At 39.0% G+C, this 23,744-nt stretch overlaps 1 protein-coding gene across 3 annotated transcripts in view; it reads left to right on the forward strand.

The window, feature by feature from the left end:
- The window catches only part of LIMA1 (LIM domain and actin binding 1), a 79,299-nt gene that overhangs the window by 7,292 nt on the left and 48,263 nt on the right, over positions 1 to 23,744 (forward strand). For 2 of the 3 annotated variants that reach the window (XM_046669295.1, XM_046669313.1), the window contains exon 2: positions 21,334 to 21,474. In XM_046669295.1, the coding sequence (XP_046525251.1) occupies positions 21,356 to 21,474 (119 nt within the window). In that variant the 5' untranslated portion in view covers positions 21,334 to 21,355. Of the gene's footprint in view, positions 1 to 15,883; positions 15,905 to 21,333; positions 21,475 to 23,744 lie in introns of those variants that run through there. The other variant, XM_046669303.1, reaches the window with a different exon arrangement.

The following is a 23,744-nucleotide window of genomic DNA, read 5'->3' on the forward strand; positions in this document are numbered from 1 at the left end:
GGCTTTGCATCACACTTAGAATAAAATTAAAATCCTTTACCGTTGTTTATAAGTCCTTATTTAATCTGGCTGCCACTCATCTCTGTTATCATCTCATACTTCTCTCCTTACTCACTCCTTAGCAATGTTCTTTCTGCCTTAGGGCCTTTGCATTTGCTGTTTCCTCTGCCTGGAAAACTCCCTCATCTCTTCTCTTCACCTGGCTGGCTGCCTCTCTCCTCCCCATCATTCAGGTCTCAGCTCAAATGTCATTCGCTCAAAGAGGCCTTCCCTGACCACTGTCTAAGGTAGCTGTCACCTTTCCTACCACCACTCTGGTTACTCTTTGTATTTCCTTCACAACACTAATCACAGTGTTTAATTGTCCTGCTTCCCCGGTAGAATGGAGGCTTCATGAGAGCAGAGACCTTTTCTGTCAACGTTATATCCTTAACACATAGAGCACTGCTGCTCAATGTTTATTAAATGAGCAAATAAGCCTTGAAGATAGACTTCTCATTTTAACAAGTCTTGTTTGGGTTTGCAATCCAAAGTTTGTTGTTGTTTTTTCTTTTTTAGAAAATTTTTTTAAGGATTGGCACCTGAGCTAACATCTGTTGCCAACCTTTTTTTTGTTTTCCTTCTTCTCCCCAAAGCCCCCCAGCATATAGTTGTATATTCTAGTTGTAGGTCCTTCTGGTTCTGCTGTGTGGGACGCCACCTCAGCATGGCTTGATGAGCGGTGCTAGGTCCACACCCAGGATCCGACCTCGTGAAGCCCTGGGCTACCGAAGCGCAGCGTGTGAACTTAACCATTCAGCCATGGGGCTGGCCAAGTTGTTTTTTCTTTATGGACAACGGCTGAGGTAGTTCCATCAGGGTTCAAATCAGGTAGCAGTCTCTGAGGATTTCTGAAGGTAGCAGGACAAAGGTTTGGATACTGTGATAGCCAGGATTCAGTTCCATTTGAGTGCAGGTTTTCCAAGGTGTTCCCAGGATCCAGGCCACTATTTTACTACCATTGTCAGCATCTCCTTTCAGGGTTATTACTGCTGGCCAGTGCTCGTCTGTTAGCTCTTACTGCATGTTTTAAGGCAAGTGTAGCGCAACTAGAACCCAACTGACTAGAATCCTTAAGCAACCAGAAGTTTTCTTCTGCTTTCTTTCTTTAGGAAAAAAATAAGAAATCTACCTGGAATCCTCAAGGAAAGTATATTTTCATTATACTTACTACACACCCTGAAATAGGTCAGTGTATTGATGAGAGAATTCTTTAGGAATAGCTTTAAACAAGGAGTTTCTTGTTAACCTCTAGTTGAACCAGACAGTGCAACTAATCAGTTCTAATTTCTTCCAATTTCCCTTCGTTGGGTAGACTTATTTTTTAATTCCATTATTCTTTGGCTTGAAACTGGCTTGAAATTTTATTAAAAATTATAGTAGTTTTTATAGTAATGTATAGTTTTCAAAGTACTTTTACTTTTATTCTCTCATTTAATTCTCATAACCATCATCTTAAATTATTATCTGTTTTTGAGATGAAGAAACTGAGACCTAAAGAAGTTGATTGACTTTCCCATGCCAGGTAAAAGACCACTGGCCAGTAAATGCCTCTCAATAACTTTTTAAAACAGCACCATAGTTTGATGTAATTTTAGAAGGTAAACGGTAAAATTTAGTTAAAACATTAACATTAATATATTTGTAACCAGTCCTTAAGAAATAAGATGCATGGTATTGGTTCAGATTAGTAGCAAAATTCTATTACTTCTGTGGCTGTGTGATTAGGTAATTTTTTATGTGACCAGCATCAGCTTCTGGGTTAGCTGCTCAGATTTTTACAGAAAGGAAAGATTAGGGAATTTGCCTAGAGAAGAGTCACTTTTCAGTAAACCCATTTTAATTCTCTTGTTTGAAGGGATTAGTTAAATTGATCTGAACTCCTTTTCAGATTGAGCAAATCCTGAAAAAAACACATCATCTAAAATTTCCGATAAGAAGAATGGAAGCCAGGCCCTTCCTGGAAATGGCCAGGAGCAAAACTAAGAAGCTCTGGATTTGGAGAAAACTTGATTAATTATTAAGGACAAAGGACTGGTATAAGGAGGTTATATCTTTAATGGAAGCAGCCTTCTTAAAATAAGTGTATAATTTCTCTTTCTTTGACATTGTAGACTCTTTAATTAGCTACTTTGTCTTAATTAAGCATGTAATTGGCAAGACCTGTGAGCATGTAGTTTCTAGGCAGATATTCAGTTGTGTCGGTGAGACTGTTGAGATATGTGGCAGCTGAGAGCTAGCGTAATACTGTTTTTCATTTGTGTACCAGATATTTACTGAGCCGATATACAGTCCCAGGCACTGATATTTGATGCATCTGATGTTCAAGTGTGGAGTGGTACAAAGGTTAAAGAAGAAACAGGCTGTTCAGAGTGCCTTGTGTAATGCCTTAGTTAACTTTAAATTTCCACATTCTTTTCACAATTAGCTGTGCTTTTCTCTTTAAATTTGAAGTTACTGACATAATTTTCTGTTTTTCTATTTACTGATAGAGATTTTTCTTTACGATGTGTGCAAAAATACTGAAAAAGCCTCGGTCCATTGGATTATGTCTGCCCTTACAATGAGTTAATTATCATCCAGGGGGGAGGGAGGAGAAGAACCAAGTGACTAAGCAACAAATTAGATTTAAGAGAGAGGTAGAATTGAATTTAGATTAGATCTAGTAATTCCTTAATTTAAAGAAAAAAAAAAAAGAAAGGTGCCTGGGTGGTTCTTTATGACCTAAAAATTTTAGACCAAAGTCAGTTTTTAAAGGCTGTAATTGGAGGTTATTCTTTTACCTGTCTAAATAAGATATATGAAGATTACAACAATTATGTACAAGACAAATTTGGATTAAAAAAGTGCAAGAAGGTAAAATATTCAAATGAGTGAATAAAGTAATAGAAGCCATGTAGGAAGGCCATAGTTATATCATCTTTGACTTGGAGTTTTTACAGAGGCATTGAGAACACCTAAAATTTGGCCCTTACAAGGTATAATTTGACAGAGATTTAAACATTTTTGTGCAGAGAAAATGGTATCAGAGTTTTAAGCAGATCTGGTGTTCCAGGTAGTCACTACCCGTTTCTCAAAGATGACATTACGTGTGCTCTTTTTTTTTTATTATTGCTGATTTAACAAAAACAAGTTGATCCTCAAATACAGTGTACACTAGAACTGCATTTCTGGTTTATTTTCTGTGTTAGAGGCCATTTTGCTTCCATCCCAGCCTCCTAAAAAATGAATAAGGGCTGGCCTGGTGGTGCAGTGGTTAAGGTTGCATGTTCTGCTTTGGTGGCCTAGAGTTCACCGGTTTGGATCCTGGGTGCGGACCTATGCTGTGGCAAGCGTCCCACATACAAAGTAGAGGAAGATGGGTACGGATGTTAGCTCAGGGCCAGGCCTCCTCAGAAAAAAGAGGAGGATTGACAGCAGATGTTAGTCAGGGCTAATCTTCTTAAGGGGAAAAAAAAAAAAAGAATAAGAGCTAACATTTATTTAACCTCTCTGGGCCTTAGTTTCTTCATCTGTAAAGTAGGACAGTAATATTCTGAGTGTGTTACTGTGAGGATTAAGAAGTTTATATATGCAAAACAATTAAAATAGTACCTGACACATGGTAAATGTTCAGTAAATGTTAGCTATTTTTATTACCACCACCACCACTATCATTATTTATTAAGCACTTATTTTTAGCACTGGGTTCAAAGAACACTTTAGAGATGATGAGACTAAGGCTTAGAGTAATTTTCCTAATGTTGCCCAATAAGTAAGTGGTAGACTCAAGAAGTAGACCTGAGCTAAAAGGAGCCTGGGGCAGAGTCAGCTTAGATGTGGAACAATCTGGGGCATCTGGCCCAGCCTTCAGCATTTCTAGTTTCGAGAAGTTTGGGAAGACAAGACTGGCCCAGACCACCCCCAGATACTGGGAAGATGTGGTTGCAGTAAGTCATTAGAACGTGAACATTAGGGTCTGTCAGATTATTTCAAATCCTAGCTCTGCCACTTACTAGCTGTGTGACCTTGAGCAAGTTATTTAACCTCTCTGAGCCTTAGTTTCTTCCTCTGTAAGATGAAAATAATTTTTGCTTCAAGGTATCATAAGGATTTAGTGAATATCAAATGGAATGAATCGCCTTGCTTATGACTAGTGTTCAATAACCGATCCCTAGGCTTATGCCAAGGTGGCCCAAACTTTTACCTGATTCTGAGACGGTCCATCTAGGTGGTGGGTGATCAGGGTCTGTGTTTGCCTTCCCTGCTCTGGCTTAATAACCCTGGGATCAAGCCAAAACCCGGTTTCCAAAGCTGTTTTACATTGGAATCATAAGGGACCCTTTTCAGAAAATTTGAATGTCTTTGGACTCCACAGGAGAGATTCAGGTTCCAAAGATGATCCTGATATTCCGAGCGTACTCCCCACCCCCGCACAACTGAGAAGCACTGGACTGGCGAGTTGGGGGTAGCAGCTGAAGCACAACCCTAAGCAGTGGTCTTAATGCCTGGATTGTCACGTAGGGTCAGCCAGGCTTCTCACAGGGCTGTGCCCTGGAGGGAATATTGATGAGCTGTCAAGGGGTGGGTGCCCTACAAAAGGGACCTCTACAGAAATGAGGATCTCATCTGTATAGTCAAGCGACATTTCTATTTGGAAAGAATATTAATGAGGTCTGGATAGGAATCAGACACCAGGAAAGGACAGCTGCTGTAAGGGGCAATTTGAATTGTACAAGGAGTTACACATGATATTCAGAAAGTCCTTGTGCAATTTGAAAAAGAAATTAAGTTCTGGAGATAATAAACAATTTATAAAGGACATTTAAAAAATAAATGTTTCAAATAATGAATCATTATGTTGTGCACCTGAAACTAATATAATGTTATGTGTCAATTACATCTCAATAATAAATAAAAGGAATACAACCAAGTTCTCTCCACATATTTGCCTTGATTTTCATGCAAAAATAATCAAGGTTGCTTTGGACTCTAGCCTTAAGGACACCTAGCTATGGATAAAAATTCTCAATAAAGATTTGAATATTTGATCATTAAAAAAAAAATAAAAAAAAAAATAAATGTTTCAAAAAGTTAGTGTATTGAGTGACCAATACACATTTGAAAATATGCTCAATCTTCCCCCATGATTAAAGGAATGGAAACTAAAACAACAATGTACCATTTTTCACACCGATAGCAGATTGAAAAAAGTAAAAGTGATTAATAATTCTCAATATTGAAAAGGATGTGGAGAATAGGCTTTCTTACATAGCCAGTGGTTCAAATGTAAATTGATGCAAAAATATATACAAATTGATGCAACTTTTTTGGAGAAACATTTGGGAATGTCTATTAAAAATTTAATGCATAGGTCTTTTGAACTAGACATGCTGCTTCTAGGAATTTACACCATAGATGCACACACCTCCAAGCAGGCAGTAGTGGAAGCATGTTCAGTGCAGTCTTGTTCTTAATGATGAAGAACCTAAAGCAACTTAAAAGTTCATTGACAGGTGCCTGGTTAAATAAGTCACGGACTGTTGTGGAGTGAAGTAGTATACGGTACTGAAAGGTTGAGGTAGATCCCTGTGTCCTGATGTAGGAAGGTGTCCAAGAGGAAGTAAATAATTGCTGAGCAGCACATTAACATAAAACCACTGTAATTTAAAAAAAATTTATGTATTTATGTGTGATGTGTATTAACATCTCTGTGCTTCAGTTTTCTCATTTGTAAAGTAGGCATCATCATAATAGTATCCACCTCATGAGTTGTTGTGAAGATAAAATGAGATTATATATGTAGAATGCTTAGAAGAGCGACTGACACATATTGTTATGTGTTTGCTATTATTATAAGCAATATCAGAAAGTTTATACTCCAAACTGGGACGGAGGTTACCTGTGGGAGGTAGAATTGGCTTGGGGGGAGGGGCAGGCGAGAGCAGGCAGAGACTTCTATTTCTTATACTGTGTGTTTCCGCATACAGATGGACATGAAGAGCAGGTCCATCCCTTGACCAGTCACTCTGACCAAGGAAGCTAGACAGTGAAAAAAATGGCAGCTCCAGTTTGAGTGCTTGTTGAGACCTGCGGAGGAGAGGTTCCCCAAAGGAAGGGAAGAGGGTGAAGGAGGTGGTGGTGTGGGGAGATGGGAGGCATGCTGATGGATTCTACCTTGGCTGTGGAAGCTCTTTTTGAAAACCACTGACCTAATTAAAGATTAAAATTTTTTAAATTGCACAAGAACCTTATGAAGGCCCAACATTTGTTATCTGGATTTATCCTTTTTGCAGTTTAGTTACATTTATACTAAAAAAGTGATTCATATTTAATTTGGCCGTTGAATAAAAACTGCAAAAAGTAATTGCTCAAAGTGCCCAAAACAAACATTTAAGAAGAGAGAGGTAGTTTTTCTAATAATTATGTAATAAAAATTTCATAAAGAGACCACCAATGTTTTAGAGACCACTAATTTCTTTTCAACTAGTATTACTACCTCCAATATATAATGTAGAGAGTAGATTTTGCACTAAAAAAGTCAAACTGCTGAAACAAATGTTACGTTTATGAATTTTTTTTTTTTTTGAGGAAGATTAACCCTGAGCTAACATCCATGTCCATCTTCCTCTGCTTTATATGTGGGATGCCTGCCACAGTGTGGTTTGCCAGGCGGTGCCATGTCTGCATCCGGGATCCGAACCGGCGAACCCTGGGCCGCCAAATCAGAACGTGTGTACTTAACCGCTGCGCCACCAGGCTGGCCCCTGAATTATTTTTAATTTGAGCCTTATGACATAAGCCTTGTTAAGACAATATGACATGTAAACTAAGCTAAGCCCAAATATGTGTTCTGTTAACTAAACCTTCAGAATAATGTTTACTGAATGTGTCTTAGACACAGAAGCACACGAAGACTGACAAGATCTGGCTCTGACCTCAAGCAATGTGCCAGGTACTGTTTTGCATTTATTATCTCCTTTTATTTTTAGAACAACCTTGTAAGGTAGGTTTATCCTTCTCATTTTGTGTAGAATGAAAGTGTGATACAGAGAGGTCGCCATGCACCTAGTTAGTGCTGGAATCAGAACGGGAATCAGCTGGTATTTCCATTACACAGCTCTGCCTTCAAATAACCAGGGTGTAAGGATGGGTGATATGAGCCCTGTGTGGAGGGCACACTGAGAATTCTGAGAGACTTTAGTGATCATCTGTCATCTAGACTAGTGACTTTCAAACTATAATTTTTTAAATGTTTTATTTAAATATAATTCATATACCATGCACTTATTTAAAGTGTGCAATTCAATGGTTTTTGGTATATTCACAGAATTGTGCAGCCGTCAACAACAACCATTTTACAGCATTTTCATCACCTGCCAGAAAAAGCCCATACCCATTAGCAGTCAGTTCCCTCCACCCTAAGCCCTAAGTGTTAGGCAACCACTAATCTCCTTTCTGTTTCTATAGATTTGCCTATTCCGGACATTTCGTATAAATGGAATCATACAATGTGTGATCTATTGTGACTTTCACTTGGCATAATGTTTTCAAGGTTAAGCCATGTTATAGCGTGTATCAGTACTTCATTCCTTTTCATGGCCAAATAATATACTTTCATATAGACAGACCACATTTTGTTTATCCATTCAGTAGCTGATGAACATTTGGAATGTTTCCACTTTGGGGCTATTGTGAATAATGCTGTTATGAACATTTATGTACAAGTTTTTGTGTGGACATGTTTTTATTTCTCTTAGGCATATATATCTATATATATCTAGGAGTGGAATTTCTGGGTCATGTGGTAATTGTATGTTTACCCTTTTGAAGAACTGCCAACTATTTTCCAAAGGAATTGCACCATTTTGCATTCCATCAGCAGGGTATGAGGGTTTCAGTTTCTCTACATCCTCGCCAACACTTGTCAAACTATAATTTTTTTAACCACATCCCACAATAAGAAATATTTTACATTCTTACCCAGTTTATACACACACAAATCACTGAAACAAAGGCTTTATACAAGAATACCTATACTGTGTGTGGTGCACTTTGACATTTTCTATTTCATTCTGTTCTTTTTCATTAACGCAAACAAACAAACATGCTGGTTCTGACCCAGTTAAAATTGATTTCACAACTCACTAATTGTGACCTCCAGTTAGAAAAACATAAGGCTATTTTAACCCCTTCATTTACACAAGAGGAAATTGAGGCCCTGAGAGATGACTCGTTCAGCAGATGATACTGCTAATTAGGGACAAATTAAAGATTAGAGCCCAAGCTTGTTGGCTTCCTGCTTTAGTTTTGACATCTCAATAAATTATAGTTGCCCTCATATTCAGTAGATAAAAACAAATTGGAATTTCTGTTCAGATACCATTTTTTTTAACCTTGTATATTTTTCTCAAGCAGCGTTTTAAGTTCAGCAACAAACCAAATTGAAAGAAGAAAGAGAAAAAAAGAATTAAAAAATTGTATTATCTTGAGTTGTTGGTCTACACAATGATTTTGAGCCTTCTGGGCAGTGAAGTTCTAGGTAAACCTAGGTGATGAGCAACAAATTTATCAGTTCAGCGTCCCAGATTAATTTTTCTCCAAACCTTAGCCTACCTTTAAAGGGCAGCACTTTTCTTTACACTGCCAAATTTGAAGTGGGCAATATAAAAATATTCTGTGCTGCTGTTTTTCCATTTTTCTTGGAATACATATAGGTCTTAAGCCCTTTTATTTCAGTGTTTTCCAGCATGTGCTATAGAAACCTCCAACACTAGAATCACTTCAAGATTCTTGTTAATATATGGCCTTCCTGGGCCCTACTGCAGACCTAATGATTCAGAATTGTAGGATGGGACCTGGAAATCAATATTTTAAACAAACCTCCTAGGTGATTCTTTTTTTTTTTTTTGAGGAAGACTAACCCTGAGCTCACATCTGTCACTCCTCCTCTTTGCTGAGGAAGACTGGCCCTGAGCTAAGATCCGTGCCCATCTTCCTCTACTTTGTATGTGGGATGCCTGCCACAGCATGGCTTTGCCAAGCAGTGCCGTGTCTGTACCCAGGATTCGAACCAGTGAACCCTGGGCTGCCAAGGTGGAACATGTGCACTTAACTGCTGCGCCACTGGGCTGGCCCAGGTGATTCTTATGTACACTCAAGGTTGTGACCTACTGAATTAATTATTTCTCCCTCACTTTTATTTCTCACCTTAGCTCTCTTTTGGGTTCTAGAATTACTATTTGGCCTTGTTACCTGAAAAGCCATATGGTTATTTATAAGAAATAGCATTGTAAGAAAACACCTGAATATGCCAGCAGAGGGATTTAACTGAAACAATCTGTATTGATAGGGTTCAGGTTTTTTTCTACCTGAATTTAGTGCTAGAGACCACTTTTTTTTTCCCCCCCAAAGATTTTAGGGGCCAGCCCCATGGCCAACTGGTTAAGTTCACATGCTCCGCTGCGGTGGCCCAGGGATTCACTGGTTCAGATCCTCGGCACAGACATGGCACTGCTCATCAGGCCACAGTGAGGCAGCATCCCACATGCCACAGCTGGTAGGACCTGCAGCTAAGATGTACAACTATGTACCAGGGAGATTTGGGGAGATAAAGCAGAAAAAAAAAAGATTTTATTTTTCCTTTTTCTCCCAAAGCCCCCCTGGTACATAGCTGTGTATTTTTAGTTGTGGGTCCTTCTGGTTGTGGCATGTGGGACGCCGCCTCAGCATGGCTTGATGATCAGTGCCATGTTCACGCCCAGGATTCGAACCAGCGAAACCCTGAACCACCGAACCAGAGTGTGCAAACTTAACGACTTGGCCATGGGGCCAGCCCGAGACCATTTTTTGATGGTTATATCCGCTGGCTTCCCATAATCTGGAATGATTTATCTTGGAAGAAACACAACCTACTCTTCTGTTGCATTTTCTTTTCCCCTAAAGCACTAGTCTATAAAATTAGCTAAATCCATGGACCAGCCTATTGGCGCAGTGGTTAAGTGCGCACATTCCACTTCGGTGGCCCAAGGTTTGCAGGTTCAAATCCCGGGTGCGGACATGGCACCACTTGGCAAGCCATGCTGTGGTAGGCATCCCACATATAAAGTAGAGGAGATGGGCATGGATGTTAGCTCAGGGCCAGTCTGCCTCAGCAAAAAGAGGAGGATTTGTGGCGGATGTTGGCTCAGGGCTAATCTTCCTCAAAAAAAAGCTAAATCCAATAAATGATACCTGGTATCCCTCCCTTTATTAAACAAATACTTGAGTGCCCACTGTGTGTCAAGCACTGTTCTGAGAGTTCAAATACAGAGTGATCAAAAAAAATACAGTGTGATCAGTGTTAGGGATAGATCTACTACTTTGGGAACTTAACAGGAACCTCCTAACCCAGGCTTGAGGGGTCAGGGAAGGCATCTGGAGGAAAGTGTCATCTAAGCTAGGACCTGTAGCATAAGGCCAGGGAGAGTCTAAAGCGTTTTCAGACAGAGTAAACAGCATGTATGGAGAAAGGCCAGAGATCGAGAGGTAAGTTGGGCCTGCCTAAACATGGAGAAAAAGTTTATACAAAGTCCATGTGTGAAAGAAAATAAAGATTGTATGTGACAAAATACTTACTGATTAATGATAATAATAAAGATTTATTAAGCATTTATTAGGGGCTGGGTAGTGTTGTACCTACTTGACTTTTAGGAATTTGTTTTCATTCTCAGAATAATGCTATTGCTGCGGGGTCGGTGAGCCAAGGAGTTGAAAGAAAGATTTCTTGGACTCTCAAGATCTGGCAGTAGTGCTCTTTTATTTAGAGAATAGTGTAGAATAGCATGGGGACAGGACCCATGGGCAGTCAGAGATGCTGCATGGGGACAGGGCCCACGGGCAGGAGGAGGTGCTGCTGCTGCCCCAGCTACTGCTGCAAACGTGGGTGGAGAGTAAGGCTAAATTTAAGGCGTAGGTATGTGAACCATCTCTTTACAAGACAAAGGAAAGAACATGTAAAAAAGTTAAAATGGTATCAGTGAGGTCTGGCCATTGGGTGGTCCCACAATTTTTAGATAAGAATCAAATCGGATTAAGTAAAGGCCAGAAGCCACCACCCTAAATCAGTTACATGAGGTTGCCAGACAGTAACCAATTTCTTGCCTTCCCCATTAAGAGTTTCTAGAGATAAGGCCATCCCCCTTCTTCCTGGCACAGAGAGGGAGGCATCTTTACAGATGGAGGTTTCCCTTACAAGTGTAAATGTTTCTCAACAAAGGGCAATCAAACTCCAGTCCTCGAAGCCTGCTTCTCATCTGCAGTTTTAAAATTAACCAGCCTAAAATCCTCCTCACTATGAGGTAGTTTCTTTTATCCCTGATTTACAGATAAGGAAACTGAGACTAGAGTATAATAACTTGCGTAAGATCACACAGCTAGTAAGTGGTGTGAGATTCGAACAGCTAGATTTGGACTCCATGGCCTATGCTCTCAGTCTCTATGCCTTTCTCTCTGCTCTATATGTCACTATATTAGACATTTTATATGGAACTTTTGATGAGCTAAGGTAGGTGACGGTATAGTCTTCAGAGAGGTCACTAAATTGCCATTGGTCACCAGAATTAGAAAAAGGCAGAGTAAGAGCCGGTACGTCTTTTTAACTTCAGAACTTGTGTACATTTTGTTATATCATACTATCTTTGATGTTATATTATTTGCTTGGATATAAGCAAACATTCATGTGCCTGCTCGTCTTTGGAGAAAAAGTATTTGTGGTTAAATAAACTTAATTTGAGGGGTAGAGGTAAGAGCGGATGATATATATGATTTGGGCCATGTTATGCTGTGTATTTATGGGACATTTGAGGCTATCCAGCATGCAGTAGAAATTCTAGGAATGGAAGTCAGGAAGATTATGCCTTACGATACAGCTTTGGGAATCATCTGGTGTTAAGTGACCTTTGATGACTGAGAGTGGTTGAGCTCACCCAGAAAGAGGAGAGAAACTAACCCTTCAGTAATGCCTAGGAACTGGGGTGAGTAGAGGAAGAGAGAAGGGATTCAGTGAGAAAATTGGGAATGATTTGAAAGACAGGAAAGGAATCAGGAGAGTTCCATTTAAGAAAAAACAAGGCAAAATACCATCTCAAAAATGAGGAACTAATCAACAATTCAAATGGCAACAGAGAAGGTTAAACACTGAGAAGTTGTCCTTGGATTTGGCAGTAAGTAATCTTTAGGAGAATAATTTGAGTAGAATGGGTGGAGTAGAAGCTAGACCCAAATGGGCAGAGAAATGAATAGAATATAAGGAAGTGGAAACAATGAGTACCTGGAGGCTAAGGTTTGGCAGTAAAGGTAGGACAAAGGTGAGGTGGTAGTTTGCGGGGGCGGGGCGGTGGGGGGGGAGGTTCAAGGGAAAAAAGGATTATTTATTTAATGCATACATACAAATTTCAGATATGTATACGCACACACACACACTCCCCCAGAAATGTAAGCATGTTTTTAAGTAGAAAAGGCAAAGTCAGAGGTAGAGGTGAAGTGAGGTTCTGGAAAGGTAGAAGGGAAAGATCAGGCATTCAGATGGGCTGTGGTGACACTTGTTTTTCCCCAGACGCAGGCGAGAGGAAGGAGAGATGATATCTGAAGGTGCTTTCTTTTCTTCTTCTTTTTATCTATGGACTGGTGAAGTGTAAATCACTAAGGGTGAATGTTTGCAAGCGCCAAGTGAAAGTTGCTCTGATTCTTTGGTGAGCAGTTTCCAGAAGTAAAATTGCTGCTCATTACAACACCTTCTCTTTCATTACTCTTAAAAGGAGATTAAAAAAAAGAGACAAAATGTTATTGAAGTGACTCTGTCCTGATGCAAATATCTACATCTTTGTTGACCCCTGGGAATTTGGTCATTGTTACAATTTACCTGTTGTCTAGGATGCATGTTTCTGCAGAGACCTAGCTAAAGCTCTTTTAAGAACAGTAGCAATGATTATTCTAACATGCCTACAGCCTTGTCTGTCACCATGTTGCTGAATAATAAAGCAATGAGCCTTTTATGTATAGTATTTGAAGTTATTTAGTGGTTCCATTTTTTTCATATCACTTGAGTTTATCTGAGTTTGAATAAGCTAAAATTACTAACTCACAGTTCTGAAAACTGATATGTGCTTTCTCAACAATTAGTCCTCGGACTGCAATAAACATTCATTTTTTTGTACTGATAGTGTTTTGGATAAAATTTAAACCTTTGTGCAATTTCATTCAAGACATATAGAGAGAGTTCCTTCTATTTAGAAAGCATTATACTAGATGCTAGGAGGGCAAGAGGCAAAGTATATCTGTCCCCTAACCTCAAGAATCTTTCTATTGAGTAGAATTTATAAAATTATGATAAGGCAGGGGAAGTGACCTATGCTGATTGGGTCTAGGGCTAGGGCAGTTCAGAAAAGGGTCCTTTGAGGGGGTAGTCTTTCACTTGAGTCTTGAAAGATGAATAGATTGAGGTAGGGATAACATTCCAGGCAGAATGAAAAAATATTTGGTGTATCGAGGGAATATAAACTGGTAATAGCATAATTTTGGAGATTCTAGGTCTCTTTTCACGTCAAAATTAAAATTCTGTGGACTTAAGCTTCTCACTATCAGAGAAAAAAGTTACAAATAAATAAAAGAGAATACTAGAATGAATCTTGGGATGCTAGACTGGAGTCAGAAGTATCACTATGAATTTATGGTTAAAGAAATATGTGTATATATACACATACCTACAGATAGGTAGATACAGAGATAAATATAGAAATATGGATCTGTGTATATACATGAGTTAATATATAGACATATATTTCCTGGTTCTGTCCCCTAAAAGAGCCTGGAAGCAGAGACATCTCAGTAACAATGAACACACCTAGTACCCAGATCTTGGTTTCTTCAATAAAAGGAACCAGGGCTCCTTGGAGAAGTGATCGATTCCAGGGCTGGAGCAAGGCAAATGCAAGATGAGTCTGGAACATCTTGTAGTGCTAGAAAGTGAGGAAGTGCTTAAAAAAAAAAAAAAGAGGTGGCATGTTGAAAGGACACCGGAGCCAAGTTGAAAGAACTCCAAGTTGCCAAAGCTGGAACAATTTGAGAAACAAAATAAAATAACCTAGAGAATAAAATAATCCAGAAATTGTTACAACCCAGGGAATAAAGTAAATATCTGTGAGTCTATACTAATATAAATAAATGATTGGATAAATAAATAAATGAAGAAGAAAGGACAATTCTTCTTTATAAATGAATTGCAATTACTGAATATAGAAGGAATGAGGACAATAATAAATCACCATTAGAACACTGTAGTAATAATTGCTGAAGGCAAGATTCACCCATGAATGCTAAAATTGGCAAGTAAAAGTTTAAAGAGGAACAGGATTAAAGTACTCCCTCCAAATATTTATGAATTATTAAGGGAAAAAAATAGTGACTTTCCAGTGGAGAAACCTGGCAGACACTGCTTTAGCCAAGTGATTGAAGTTAACATCACCAGGAATAAGACCTCAGCATCTTGTACCCTCTGATATCATGCACTGGGAAAGGCACATCAGCTCTAGCATTCTTCCCCAAATTCTATAAACTTAATCTAATCTGAGGAAGCATCATATTTTTTTTAAAAAAGCAACAAACTTTTTTTGAGCATTTCCAGATGCTCTAGACTCATCTTGTATTTGCCCTGCCCCAGCTCTACAATCAACCACTTCTCTGAGAAGCCCTGGTTCTTTTTATTGGAGAAACCAAGAAACCCAAATTTAGGGACGTTCTACATGATATCTGACCAGTACTCTTCGAAAGTGTCAAGGTCATGAAAGGCAAGGAAAAACAGAGGAACTGTCATAGATTGGAGGAGACTTAGGATCCTAGAACAGATAAAAGACGTTAGTGGAAAAACTGGTAGAATTTGAATGAAGCCTGCCCTTTGGTTAATAGTATCGTACCAGTGTTAATTTCTTAATTCTGATAATTTTACTGTGATAATGTAAGATAAAGCTGGGTGAAAGGTATATTATGAGAACTCTTGTACTATCTTTGCAACTCTTGTGTAAATCTAAAGTTATTTCAAAGTAAAAGGTTAACAAAAGCTATTAACTTTCAAAAAATTTTTCAAGTACGTGAATTTAGTCACTATCTTTTTTACAAAAATACACCCTCAGAGATATATGTAGTTTATATTCTGAAAAAACATTATGTGGGAACCTATTTCGTGTTGCTTTTGTTTTAAATTTCCTTTTGCACCTTGAAGTTTTTTAGGTTGTTTTTCTTTCTTTTAATTATTGCTTCCTTTTACCTGTTGATGTTCAAATGGGAAAGAGTTCTTGGTAAAAAAAAAAAAGACTTTAAAACTCTACAATCTGTTTCTAAAACATAACAATTTCTCTTAACAAGTGAGTTTGTGCTTTGTTCTTTCTAGTTTTTTGAGGCTATGTTCAGGCAAGTATGCCTCATGCACAAGAAATCATCTCAGGAGGCAAAAATAAGTAAAACAGCACTTCTAAGAGAGAGAGAGAAAGAGAAAGAGAGACTGATGTATAAGAACAGGATTTGATTCGTGGCAGCTCATTTGCTTTTGGCTCAGCCTAGTTTCTGGGAGACAGTTCACTTGCTGTGAATGAATTTATTAGAGCAGGCTTCCTGGAGCAGCTACAGGCCTCACCCTAAGCAATAGCTTAAGGAGGCAGATACCTGAGGCCAAGTTTCCCGGTGAGTCATTGCCCAACCCTCAAAGTTTCAAGGACCTTAGTTCCAGAGATCTTTATCTCCAGGCTGCAGCTTACCCATAAGGACATTTAGTTGTCCCACTTCAAGCTACCTGGTGTGATAAAAAGAACTTTGAACCAGGAATTAGAACTCTGGCTCTCATACTAACTAGCTGGTGAGTTTGGGAAAATTATGGGAACTTTATGTGGCTCAATTCCCTTACTGTAAAAAAAGGGGATTTGGTTACTTAATTTCTTCTCTCGATGGAAAAATTTGCCATATGTATCTAAAACTGAAGGCATCTTCTTTCTTAGCAAATGCTTCCCCTTTCTATGTATCCTATTATTATTTGTTTTACCACTCTCCTTCCAGTCTCCGAGGCTAAAAATCTTAAAGTTATTTTTGTAATGCCCATTTCTTTTATCTCTTGCACACAACTGTCAACCAATCCAGCAGTTCTTCCTTCACAGTCAAAGTAGTCGCAGAATGCATATGACCTAAGAGGTTGGGTTTTAGAGTCTGGACAGTAGATTCTTCCTGGGCCACATGTTAGCTATGTGACCTTAGGCAAATTACTTAACATTAATAAATCACAGTTTTCTTTAATGGAAATAGCACTACTCTATCTCCAGGGGGGTTGTAAGGGTTAAATGAGTTAGTAAGTGCCCAATAAGTGACAGCTACTGTTAGTGTTTTTATGTGGCAATGCAGTGGAATGGATCTTAAAGTCCACTGGGCTTCTGGAAAAAATATTCAAGGATATTTTAGCCCAGACTGACTATCTCCTTCTGGACAGGTCTTTCCAGGTGTTGGTACATGCTCTTTTCACTCTTTTTTTTTTTTTAAGATTTTATTTTTTTCCTTTTTCTCCCCAGAGCTCCCCAGTACATAGTTGTATATTCTTAGTTGTGAGTCCTTCTAGTTGTGGCATGTGGGATGCCGCCTCAGCGTGGCTCAATGAGCGGTGCCAGGTCCACGCCCACCGACGAAACACTGGGCCGCCTGCAGTGGAGCGCGCAAACTTAACCACTCGGCCACGGGGCCGGCCCCCTCTTTTCACTCTTGACAGGATTTCTAGGATTAAGGAAATTGTACTAAAGTCTGAGAATGGGACTCTCATCTGAATGAGAGCAGGTAAGTCGGGGGAGATAGCACACCTTTAACGCAAGCCCATGAAAGCCCAGTTACTCACAGTGGAGAGTATTTCATGAGGGCCCAAGCTCACATTAAGTTTTTCTGAAAGAACTGGATGATTATCTCTGATGCTCACGTTCTGGGAAGATACTTGCCACTACGCTCTTACTGAAAGATAATTTGCATGGGTTTGCAGCTAAGTAGTTCAGAGATTTTGCTACCCAATTTTCTACCTTGCTAAAAGTGATGATTTTAATCATTATACATTACTTGTAGTGGAAAGAGGATTTGTTACCAAACCAAAGTGGGTTTGCTGGACCCACTTTGCTGGCAAGTTAAAATCAGACTCTCCCCCAGAAGTGGTTGTCACACAAAGTAGAGTATATTTGCAGCGAATAGGAGACAATGGAGAATCATTTCCAAAGTCATGGCTCTCCGAACAAAGGGAAGCAGATGTCTTTTATTTCGGGTGGGGAATGAATGTTTAAAAGGGAAGTTTTGTTGTCACATGTAGAGGTGGGTATTAGCTGGTTCAGGCGCAGTCTGAAAACATGCTCTCACATACATCACATGTTATGCTAATAAGGCCTAGGCTCCTGTAGGGCAGTGATTCTAGTATTAAAATGAAGTAAAGGGCATCTTTTGGTCATCCCCTGGCCATCTGCGCAAGCGCTGCCCTTGCTGTGGGGCTTGATCTGGTTCAAGCCAGTTGATGCTGGTATTCTTCCCAACATAGCTCTGAAAAAGAAATTTGAGGGAGTGTTAAGCACTTTTAGACGTCCTTCGAGCTGCTTAGGGAATGCACTGGTGACAGATTGACTTTGGAATCAAACAGAATATGGATTTAAATCCCAGTTCAGCTACTTTATAGCTAAATGATCATTGTAAAGTTATTTAATATCTCTGAATCTCAGTTTCTTCATCATAAATATGGGATAATAAAACCAATCTCGTAAAGTGGTTGTGAGGATTAAGTGCGGTATGTGCTTTACGTAAGTAGATGTTTTAGATTGTTCATTTCCTTACAAGAGTCTAATTTTTAACCTTACCCTTGAATTTTAGCTTCCTGTTGATCGCTAGGATTTTTCTTGCTGACGTGTATTTCTCAACGTGTGTAAAGCAAAAACTCATCATTCTCCCTCTTTTTCCTGTATTTGCTTTCTCTGCTAATGGCATCAACAACCTTCTGATCATTCAACTTTGATGATGCCAACTTTGATTCGTTCTCTTATCCTAAGTTCATTTTATTCTAAAAACTGTCAAATCTCTCTTTCCACCTTTCCATTCCCATCTATTCTAATTATTATTATTATTTTAGGAAGATTAGCCCTGAGCTAACATCCATGACCAACTTCCTCTACTTTATATGTAGGACACCTGCCACAGCATGGCTTGATAAGCAGTGCGTAGGTCCACGTCTGGGACCTGAACTGGCAAACCCCAGGCTGCTGAAGCGGAGTGCGTGAACTTAACCACTATGCCACTGGGTGGCCCCCCCCACCTATTCTAAATTAAAGCTTGGTTACCTCTCACTTAGAGTTTTCGGATCTTCTTGACTAGTAATTTAGACTCCAATCTTTTCCCGTCTTATCAAGTTACACACTGATGCGCAATCATCTTTTTCAGACATGGCTCTTATTATATTACTTGCTTTTTTAAAAACTTTCTGTGTTTCACCATAGAGACTGTGGGTAACTCACTACAGAGTTCTTTTCTTATAGATTTGGATATTGAGGCTCAGGGAAATTATTTTTTTTTTATTTGCCATAAAGGTCACACATGTGCTAGAGAGTGTCACCTTAAGACTAGACCTCATCTCTGCTCACTCACAGGCTAGTTCTTTCTGCTATTGGAATATGGCCCAAACTCCTTAACAGGTTTTCAAAGCTCTTCCCCCTTCTGTCTTTCCCTACCTTAGCCTCAACTTCTCTTGCACCTAGAGTCTTAACTCCGTTGAAGTGTCCTATGCAACTCTTTTGAAGTGTCCTATTGCAACTCCCTAACAGTGTAATGCTGTTCGCCCTAACTGGGAAGCACTTTCCTCTTCTGCCCTCTCTTGTTGAAATTCTGCCCATTCCATAAGTCCAAAGTCAATCGGATGTCTTTTCCTTTCCCTCCTACCAAGCCAGAAAAACCTGTACTCCTAGACCATGCATTGCCTCTAACCCATTCTGCCTTCTGCTATAATTGTTTGTGTGCACATTAGCAAGCCCAGTAGATTAGGTGCTGTATTTGGGCAGGGCCCTCTCCTTACCCCCTGTAGGAAGTAGTTACTCAGTAACCTGGTACCTGGTGATTGTCACCTTTATCTGTTTCATAGGGTACTAATCACATTGCTAAGAAATAACAGTCTACTTCTATGAGGAGAAGTGAGATCAGGATATGAGCTACTTCATTCCTTGAGTGTAAAGTGTGTTTGTCCTAGCCTTATACCAAAATAGATGTCCTGACTTTTCTTGGCTTTCTGGCTGAGAGTAATCAAAACCATGGAATTAGACTTGGAAATTAAACTCTTTTTTCTTTATTACACTCAGTCCCTCAAAATAATTAGTGCTTTCCCTTTTTTATGAACATTTGAGAACATATCTTCTGTATTTTTTTCTTTGATTCACAATTGATCACTGTAGAAGAACTGAGAACATTTGTACCCATACCTATACTGGAAGCAAAATTGTACCAATAATATCTTAAAGTGTTGGTTAGTATTTCCTTAACATGGCTTAAAGAGTCATTATTGTGGTTTTACATAATTAAATTTAGCTGAATTGTGCGTTGCTTCTGTGTTGTTTTCTTGTTGGAGAAAAGGCTGACAGTGTTTGGTGGGTCTGTCAGATACAAACTGGAAAGCAGATAGACAAATATCATGTATTACTTGATACATTCAAGTTTATGTCAAAGACCATGTGTAAAATTAAGGTTATTTTATCTAAGGAGAAGAGATAATATAAAAAACTAACATTTGTTTCTTATTCTATGTTAGGGTCTTTTCTTCTTTATCTTATTTATTCTTCATAAAGATACTGTGAAGTAAGTACTATTATTATGGATGAGAAATCTAAGTGTTAGGGAAGGGAACACAGTTTTCAGTGATGGGGCCAACACTCCCATGTAAATGCATCTATCTCAGAGCTTCTTATCATTAGAGGGTACTGTATTGCCTTCCAACATGGGGATAAAAACAAACAAATAAACCTAAACTAGTATTGTTTTCAGACAAGGCTTTAGTTGGAAGAATGAATACTACATGCGTTAAAAGTAGTGTGGTCTTTTAGGGTTGCTTATCACTTACTTTGCATCATAGGACTTTTAGTGTGAAATGGAAGCCCAGGTTGCCTGGTTAAGCACACTGCATGTTCTGCTGTTGTCAAGGTTGTTGGAAGCAGTACCTGATGAACCATACATTCTACCAGATCAGTTATGCTCTGCTGTTGTCAAGAGAGCTGCAAGTAGTGCTTTCATCTATATTTTTCACTCTTCAAATGAGGAAACTATTGACTCATTGCTAATCTCACCTCTTCTGGACAAAGGTTGGAACTCCTTTGGTAATTACTGGGGCAAAACCCAGCGATCCAGGTTGATGGATAGGGACTAGGCGATGTTAAGGGCATGGCTTTATGCAGTCTTTGACTTGAAGGGATTTTAGAAAAGAATTTAAGTATAGAGATTTTATCTTCTGAATTTAAAATGTGTTATTCTTCCCCAATTGTTAAAAGGCTTTAAAATAATAAGAATTGTAACAAAAGCCAAGACTAATATATTATACTTAATATGCTTGTAATACTACTATAACATGCTTAGTATTTTAAATATGTCTTCTTAAATCCACATCAAAAACCCTATAAAGGTAGCTAGTATCCTCTTTTTTCAGCTAAAGAAACTAAAACTGAAAATAATGTATATAATTTGTTCAAGGTAACAAAGTTATGATTTCAACTGAAGTCTATCTTTCCTTAAAGCCCTCACTCTTTGTATTATACCATGCTGTGTTCTCAGCTCTCTCCTCAACAGTGAGTGGTCAGTGTTGCAGAGCTTGGGGAGAGAGGGCTGCCAAAAGAAACTTGGATGTAGGTAGGACCTAATTTGGACCTGAGTTTGCAGAGATGCTGATTGTACCTCCCCTGGGATGTAACTCAGAAGAGTGGAACATTCCACTCTAAATGTGACTTTGGAACAGACTTAAGTTCAGGGAAAGGCCAATTGATATTTGCACAGTGGGGTCAGTCATAAAATGATGGAACTGGAAGGGACCTTAGAGATCATCTGGTCTAAGCTTCTCATTTTACAGGACACTACAACCCAAAGATATTGAATCATCTGACCAAGGTTACAGTTTTTGAGAGAACCGGTAGAAGAGTGTGGTCTCCTGGTCTAGGGCTCTCTGCTATCTCGCTTACACCACGCCGCTGCCTGTCCTTGGATGCTGGAGAATCCTCTTTTGTGTCTAATATTCTGACTTTCTTTATTGCATAGGTTTTTGAGTATCTGAGACAAGATGGAATCAACTCCATTTAATAGACGGCAATGGGCTTCACTATCATTGAGGGTAACAGCCAAAGAACTTTCTCTTATCAACAAGAACAAGTCATCAGCTATTGCAGAAAGATTCTCCAAGTAAGTACTGATTTTGATCCAAAAGGACCATCTGTCTTGAGCAAACATTACCACCTGTCAGGGAAACTGGTAAAGGAAGTGTGTGATATAAAGTAGCTGTATTGAGCACCTTCTGGATTTTAAGCACCTTGCAAGGCACTGTGGAGAAGGAGGATGATGATAATGATCAAGAGACACATTCTCTGTCTTTGGATTTTTGTTTAGTTGGGGAAGGAAAAAGTTACAAACATAAAAGATAATTATAAACGCATAATTATTAAACAAAATGTCAATCAGTCCAAAATGAACAGGAGTAAGGACTATATACAGAATAAGGGTGAGGGAGTGGCCTTCGTGGGCAGAAGCCAATCAGGAAGGCTTTCTGGTTGAGAAGAGTTTTGAGGCAAGTTTTGATTTAGTTGCAGTGAATGTTAGGTGCACTCTATACCTGCATTATCCAGTATGGCAGCCACTACACATGTGGCTATTTAAATTTAAATTAATTAAAATTAAACAACATTTAAAATTCAGTTCATCAGTTGCACTAGCAACATTTCAAGTGTCCAATAGCTACATATAGCTAGTAGCTACCATGTTGGACATCACAGAAACGTTTCATCATTGCACAAAGTTCTGTTGAACAGTGCAAACTACATAGGCAAACTACAGCGCACTGGCTTCTTATTTTAGTAAATAAAGATTTATTGGAGCACAGCCATGTCCATTTGTGTATTGTCTGTGGCTGCTTTCATGCTACAACAGCAGAATTGTAGCAGAGACTGTATGGCCCTCAAAGTCTAAAATATTTACCATCTGGCCCTTTAAGAAAAAGTTTGCTGACCCCGGCTCTAGATGATGAGTTCTTTGATATGAGGCCAGCTTTCCTGCTTATTGCAGATCCCTAATGTGTAGCACAGTGATTGGAAGACAGTAGGCACGCAACAAACGTAGAAAGAATGGTGTATGTCAATAGTATAGCAGGGATGGTAAACACATTGACTTCACTTGGAGATGCCATGGTAGGGAGGAACTTAGGCAGGTGGTAGGTTTACCTCACCAGTAGAGTTTGTTAATTAATAGGAAGCTATGATATATTTAAGAGAAGAAAGATGGTAAAGATTTGAAGAAAGTGATTCTGGGAGTTGTATCTAAGATACAGCTGAATACCAATAGGAGGTTTCTGTAATCTACAGTGTCACCTTTTCTTCAGCAACAACTGCAGCAAGCACCTCCTATGTGGAAAACACTGCCCTTCCAAACTGTTGACCTTGGTTATTGTTTAAGGTGGAGTGAAGGTGGGGTGAGACTGCATAGGCCTCTGCCTTCTACGTTATGTGTTTTAAATTGCTTTATTTTTATATCCAACATGCATTAGTCTTATCAAAAAAAGAAAATCAATAAAGATATTTCAGAAAAAAAGCATTGAGATCTGGAGTGTTGTTAAGACTTAGTCCCTCACCTCAAGGAACTTAACAGTATAGTTTAGTATAGTTTATATAGTAGAAGTCCCCACACTTCCTTCATCTTAAGAATCACATGGAGTACTTATTAATAATATAGTGTTCCCGTTATCTCTTGCCACATGAGAAAAAAAACCTCCAAACTTTAGTGGCTTGACATAATGACATTTATTTTGCTTGTGAGTCTCCAGTTTGGGCAGGGTTTACATCAGCATCAGCCAGGATGGCTTAAAGACTGGGGGGCGTAGTCGTCTAGAGGCTCACTAACAAGTCAGGCGGTTGATGCTGGCAGTCATCTGGGATCTCAGCTGGGGCTGTGGTTGGAACACCTACACATGGCCTTTCCATATGGCTGCTTGGCTTGGTTGGCTGGGTTCCAAGGGCAAGTGTCCAGAGACAGAAGGAGGGAGAGAAAAAAGGAGGAAGGGAGTCAGGGGTTGTGTTGCCTTTTATGACCTGGCCTCAGAAGTTATCACTTTTGCCACATTCTCTTCATTGGAAGCGAGTCTCTAGGGCTGGCTCATATTTAGACAGAGGGGAATTTGACTCTACTTTTTTTTTTTTTCCTTAGGTTTAAATAGTGATATTGTATTTAAATAGTAATTTGAATAATAATATTGATATTTTAATTAAAAGTCGTAGCATCACTTTTAAAATATCCAGTGGAATCTAAATACCACAGAGATTTGATACCCATCATCATCCATTTTTTAAAATACACAAATAAACTCTTTTTTTAACTGGCAGAAATTTTACTTGTTCCTTTTCTTTTTAACTCAGTTTCCATTTCACTTTCTCCATACAACTTTATCCTAATGTGATATACTTATG

Source organism: Equus quagga, chromosome 1, assembly GCF_021613505.1.
Source record: "Equus quagga isolate Etosha38 chromosome 1, UCLA_HA_Equagga_1.0, whole genome shotgun sequence".
In the NCBI taxonomy this organism is placed as follows: domain Eukaryota; kingdom Metazoa; phylum Chordata; class Mammalia; order Perissodactyla; family Equidae; genus Equus; species Equus quagga.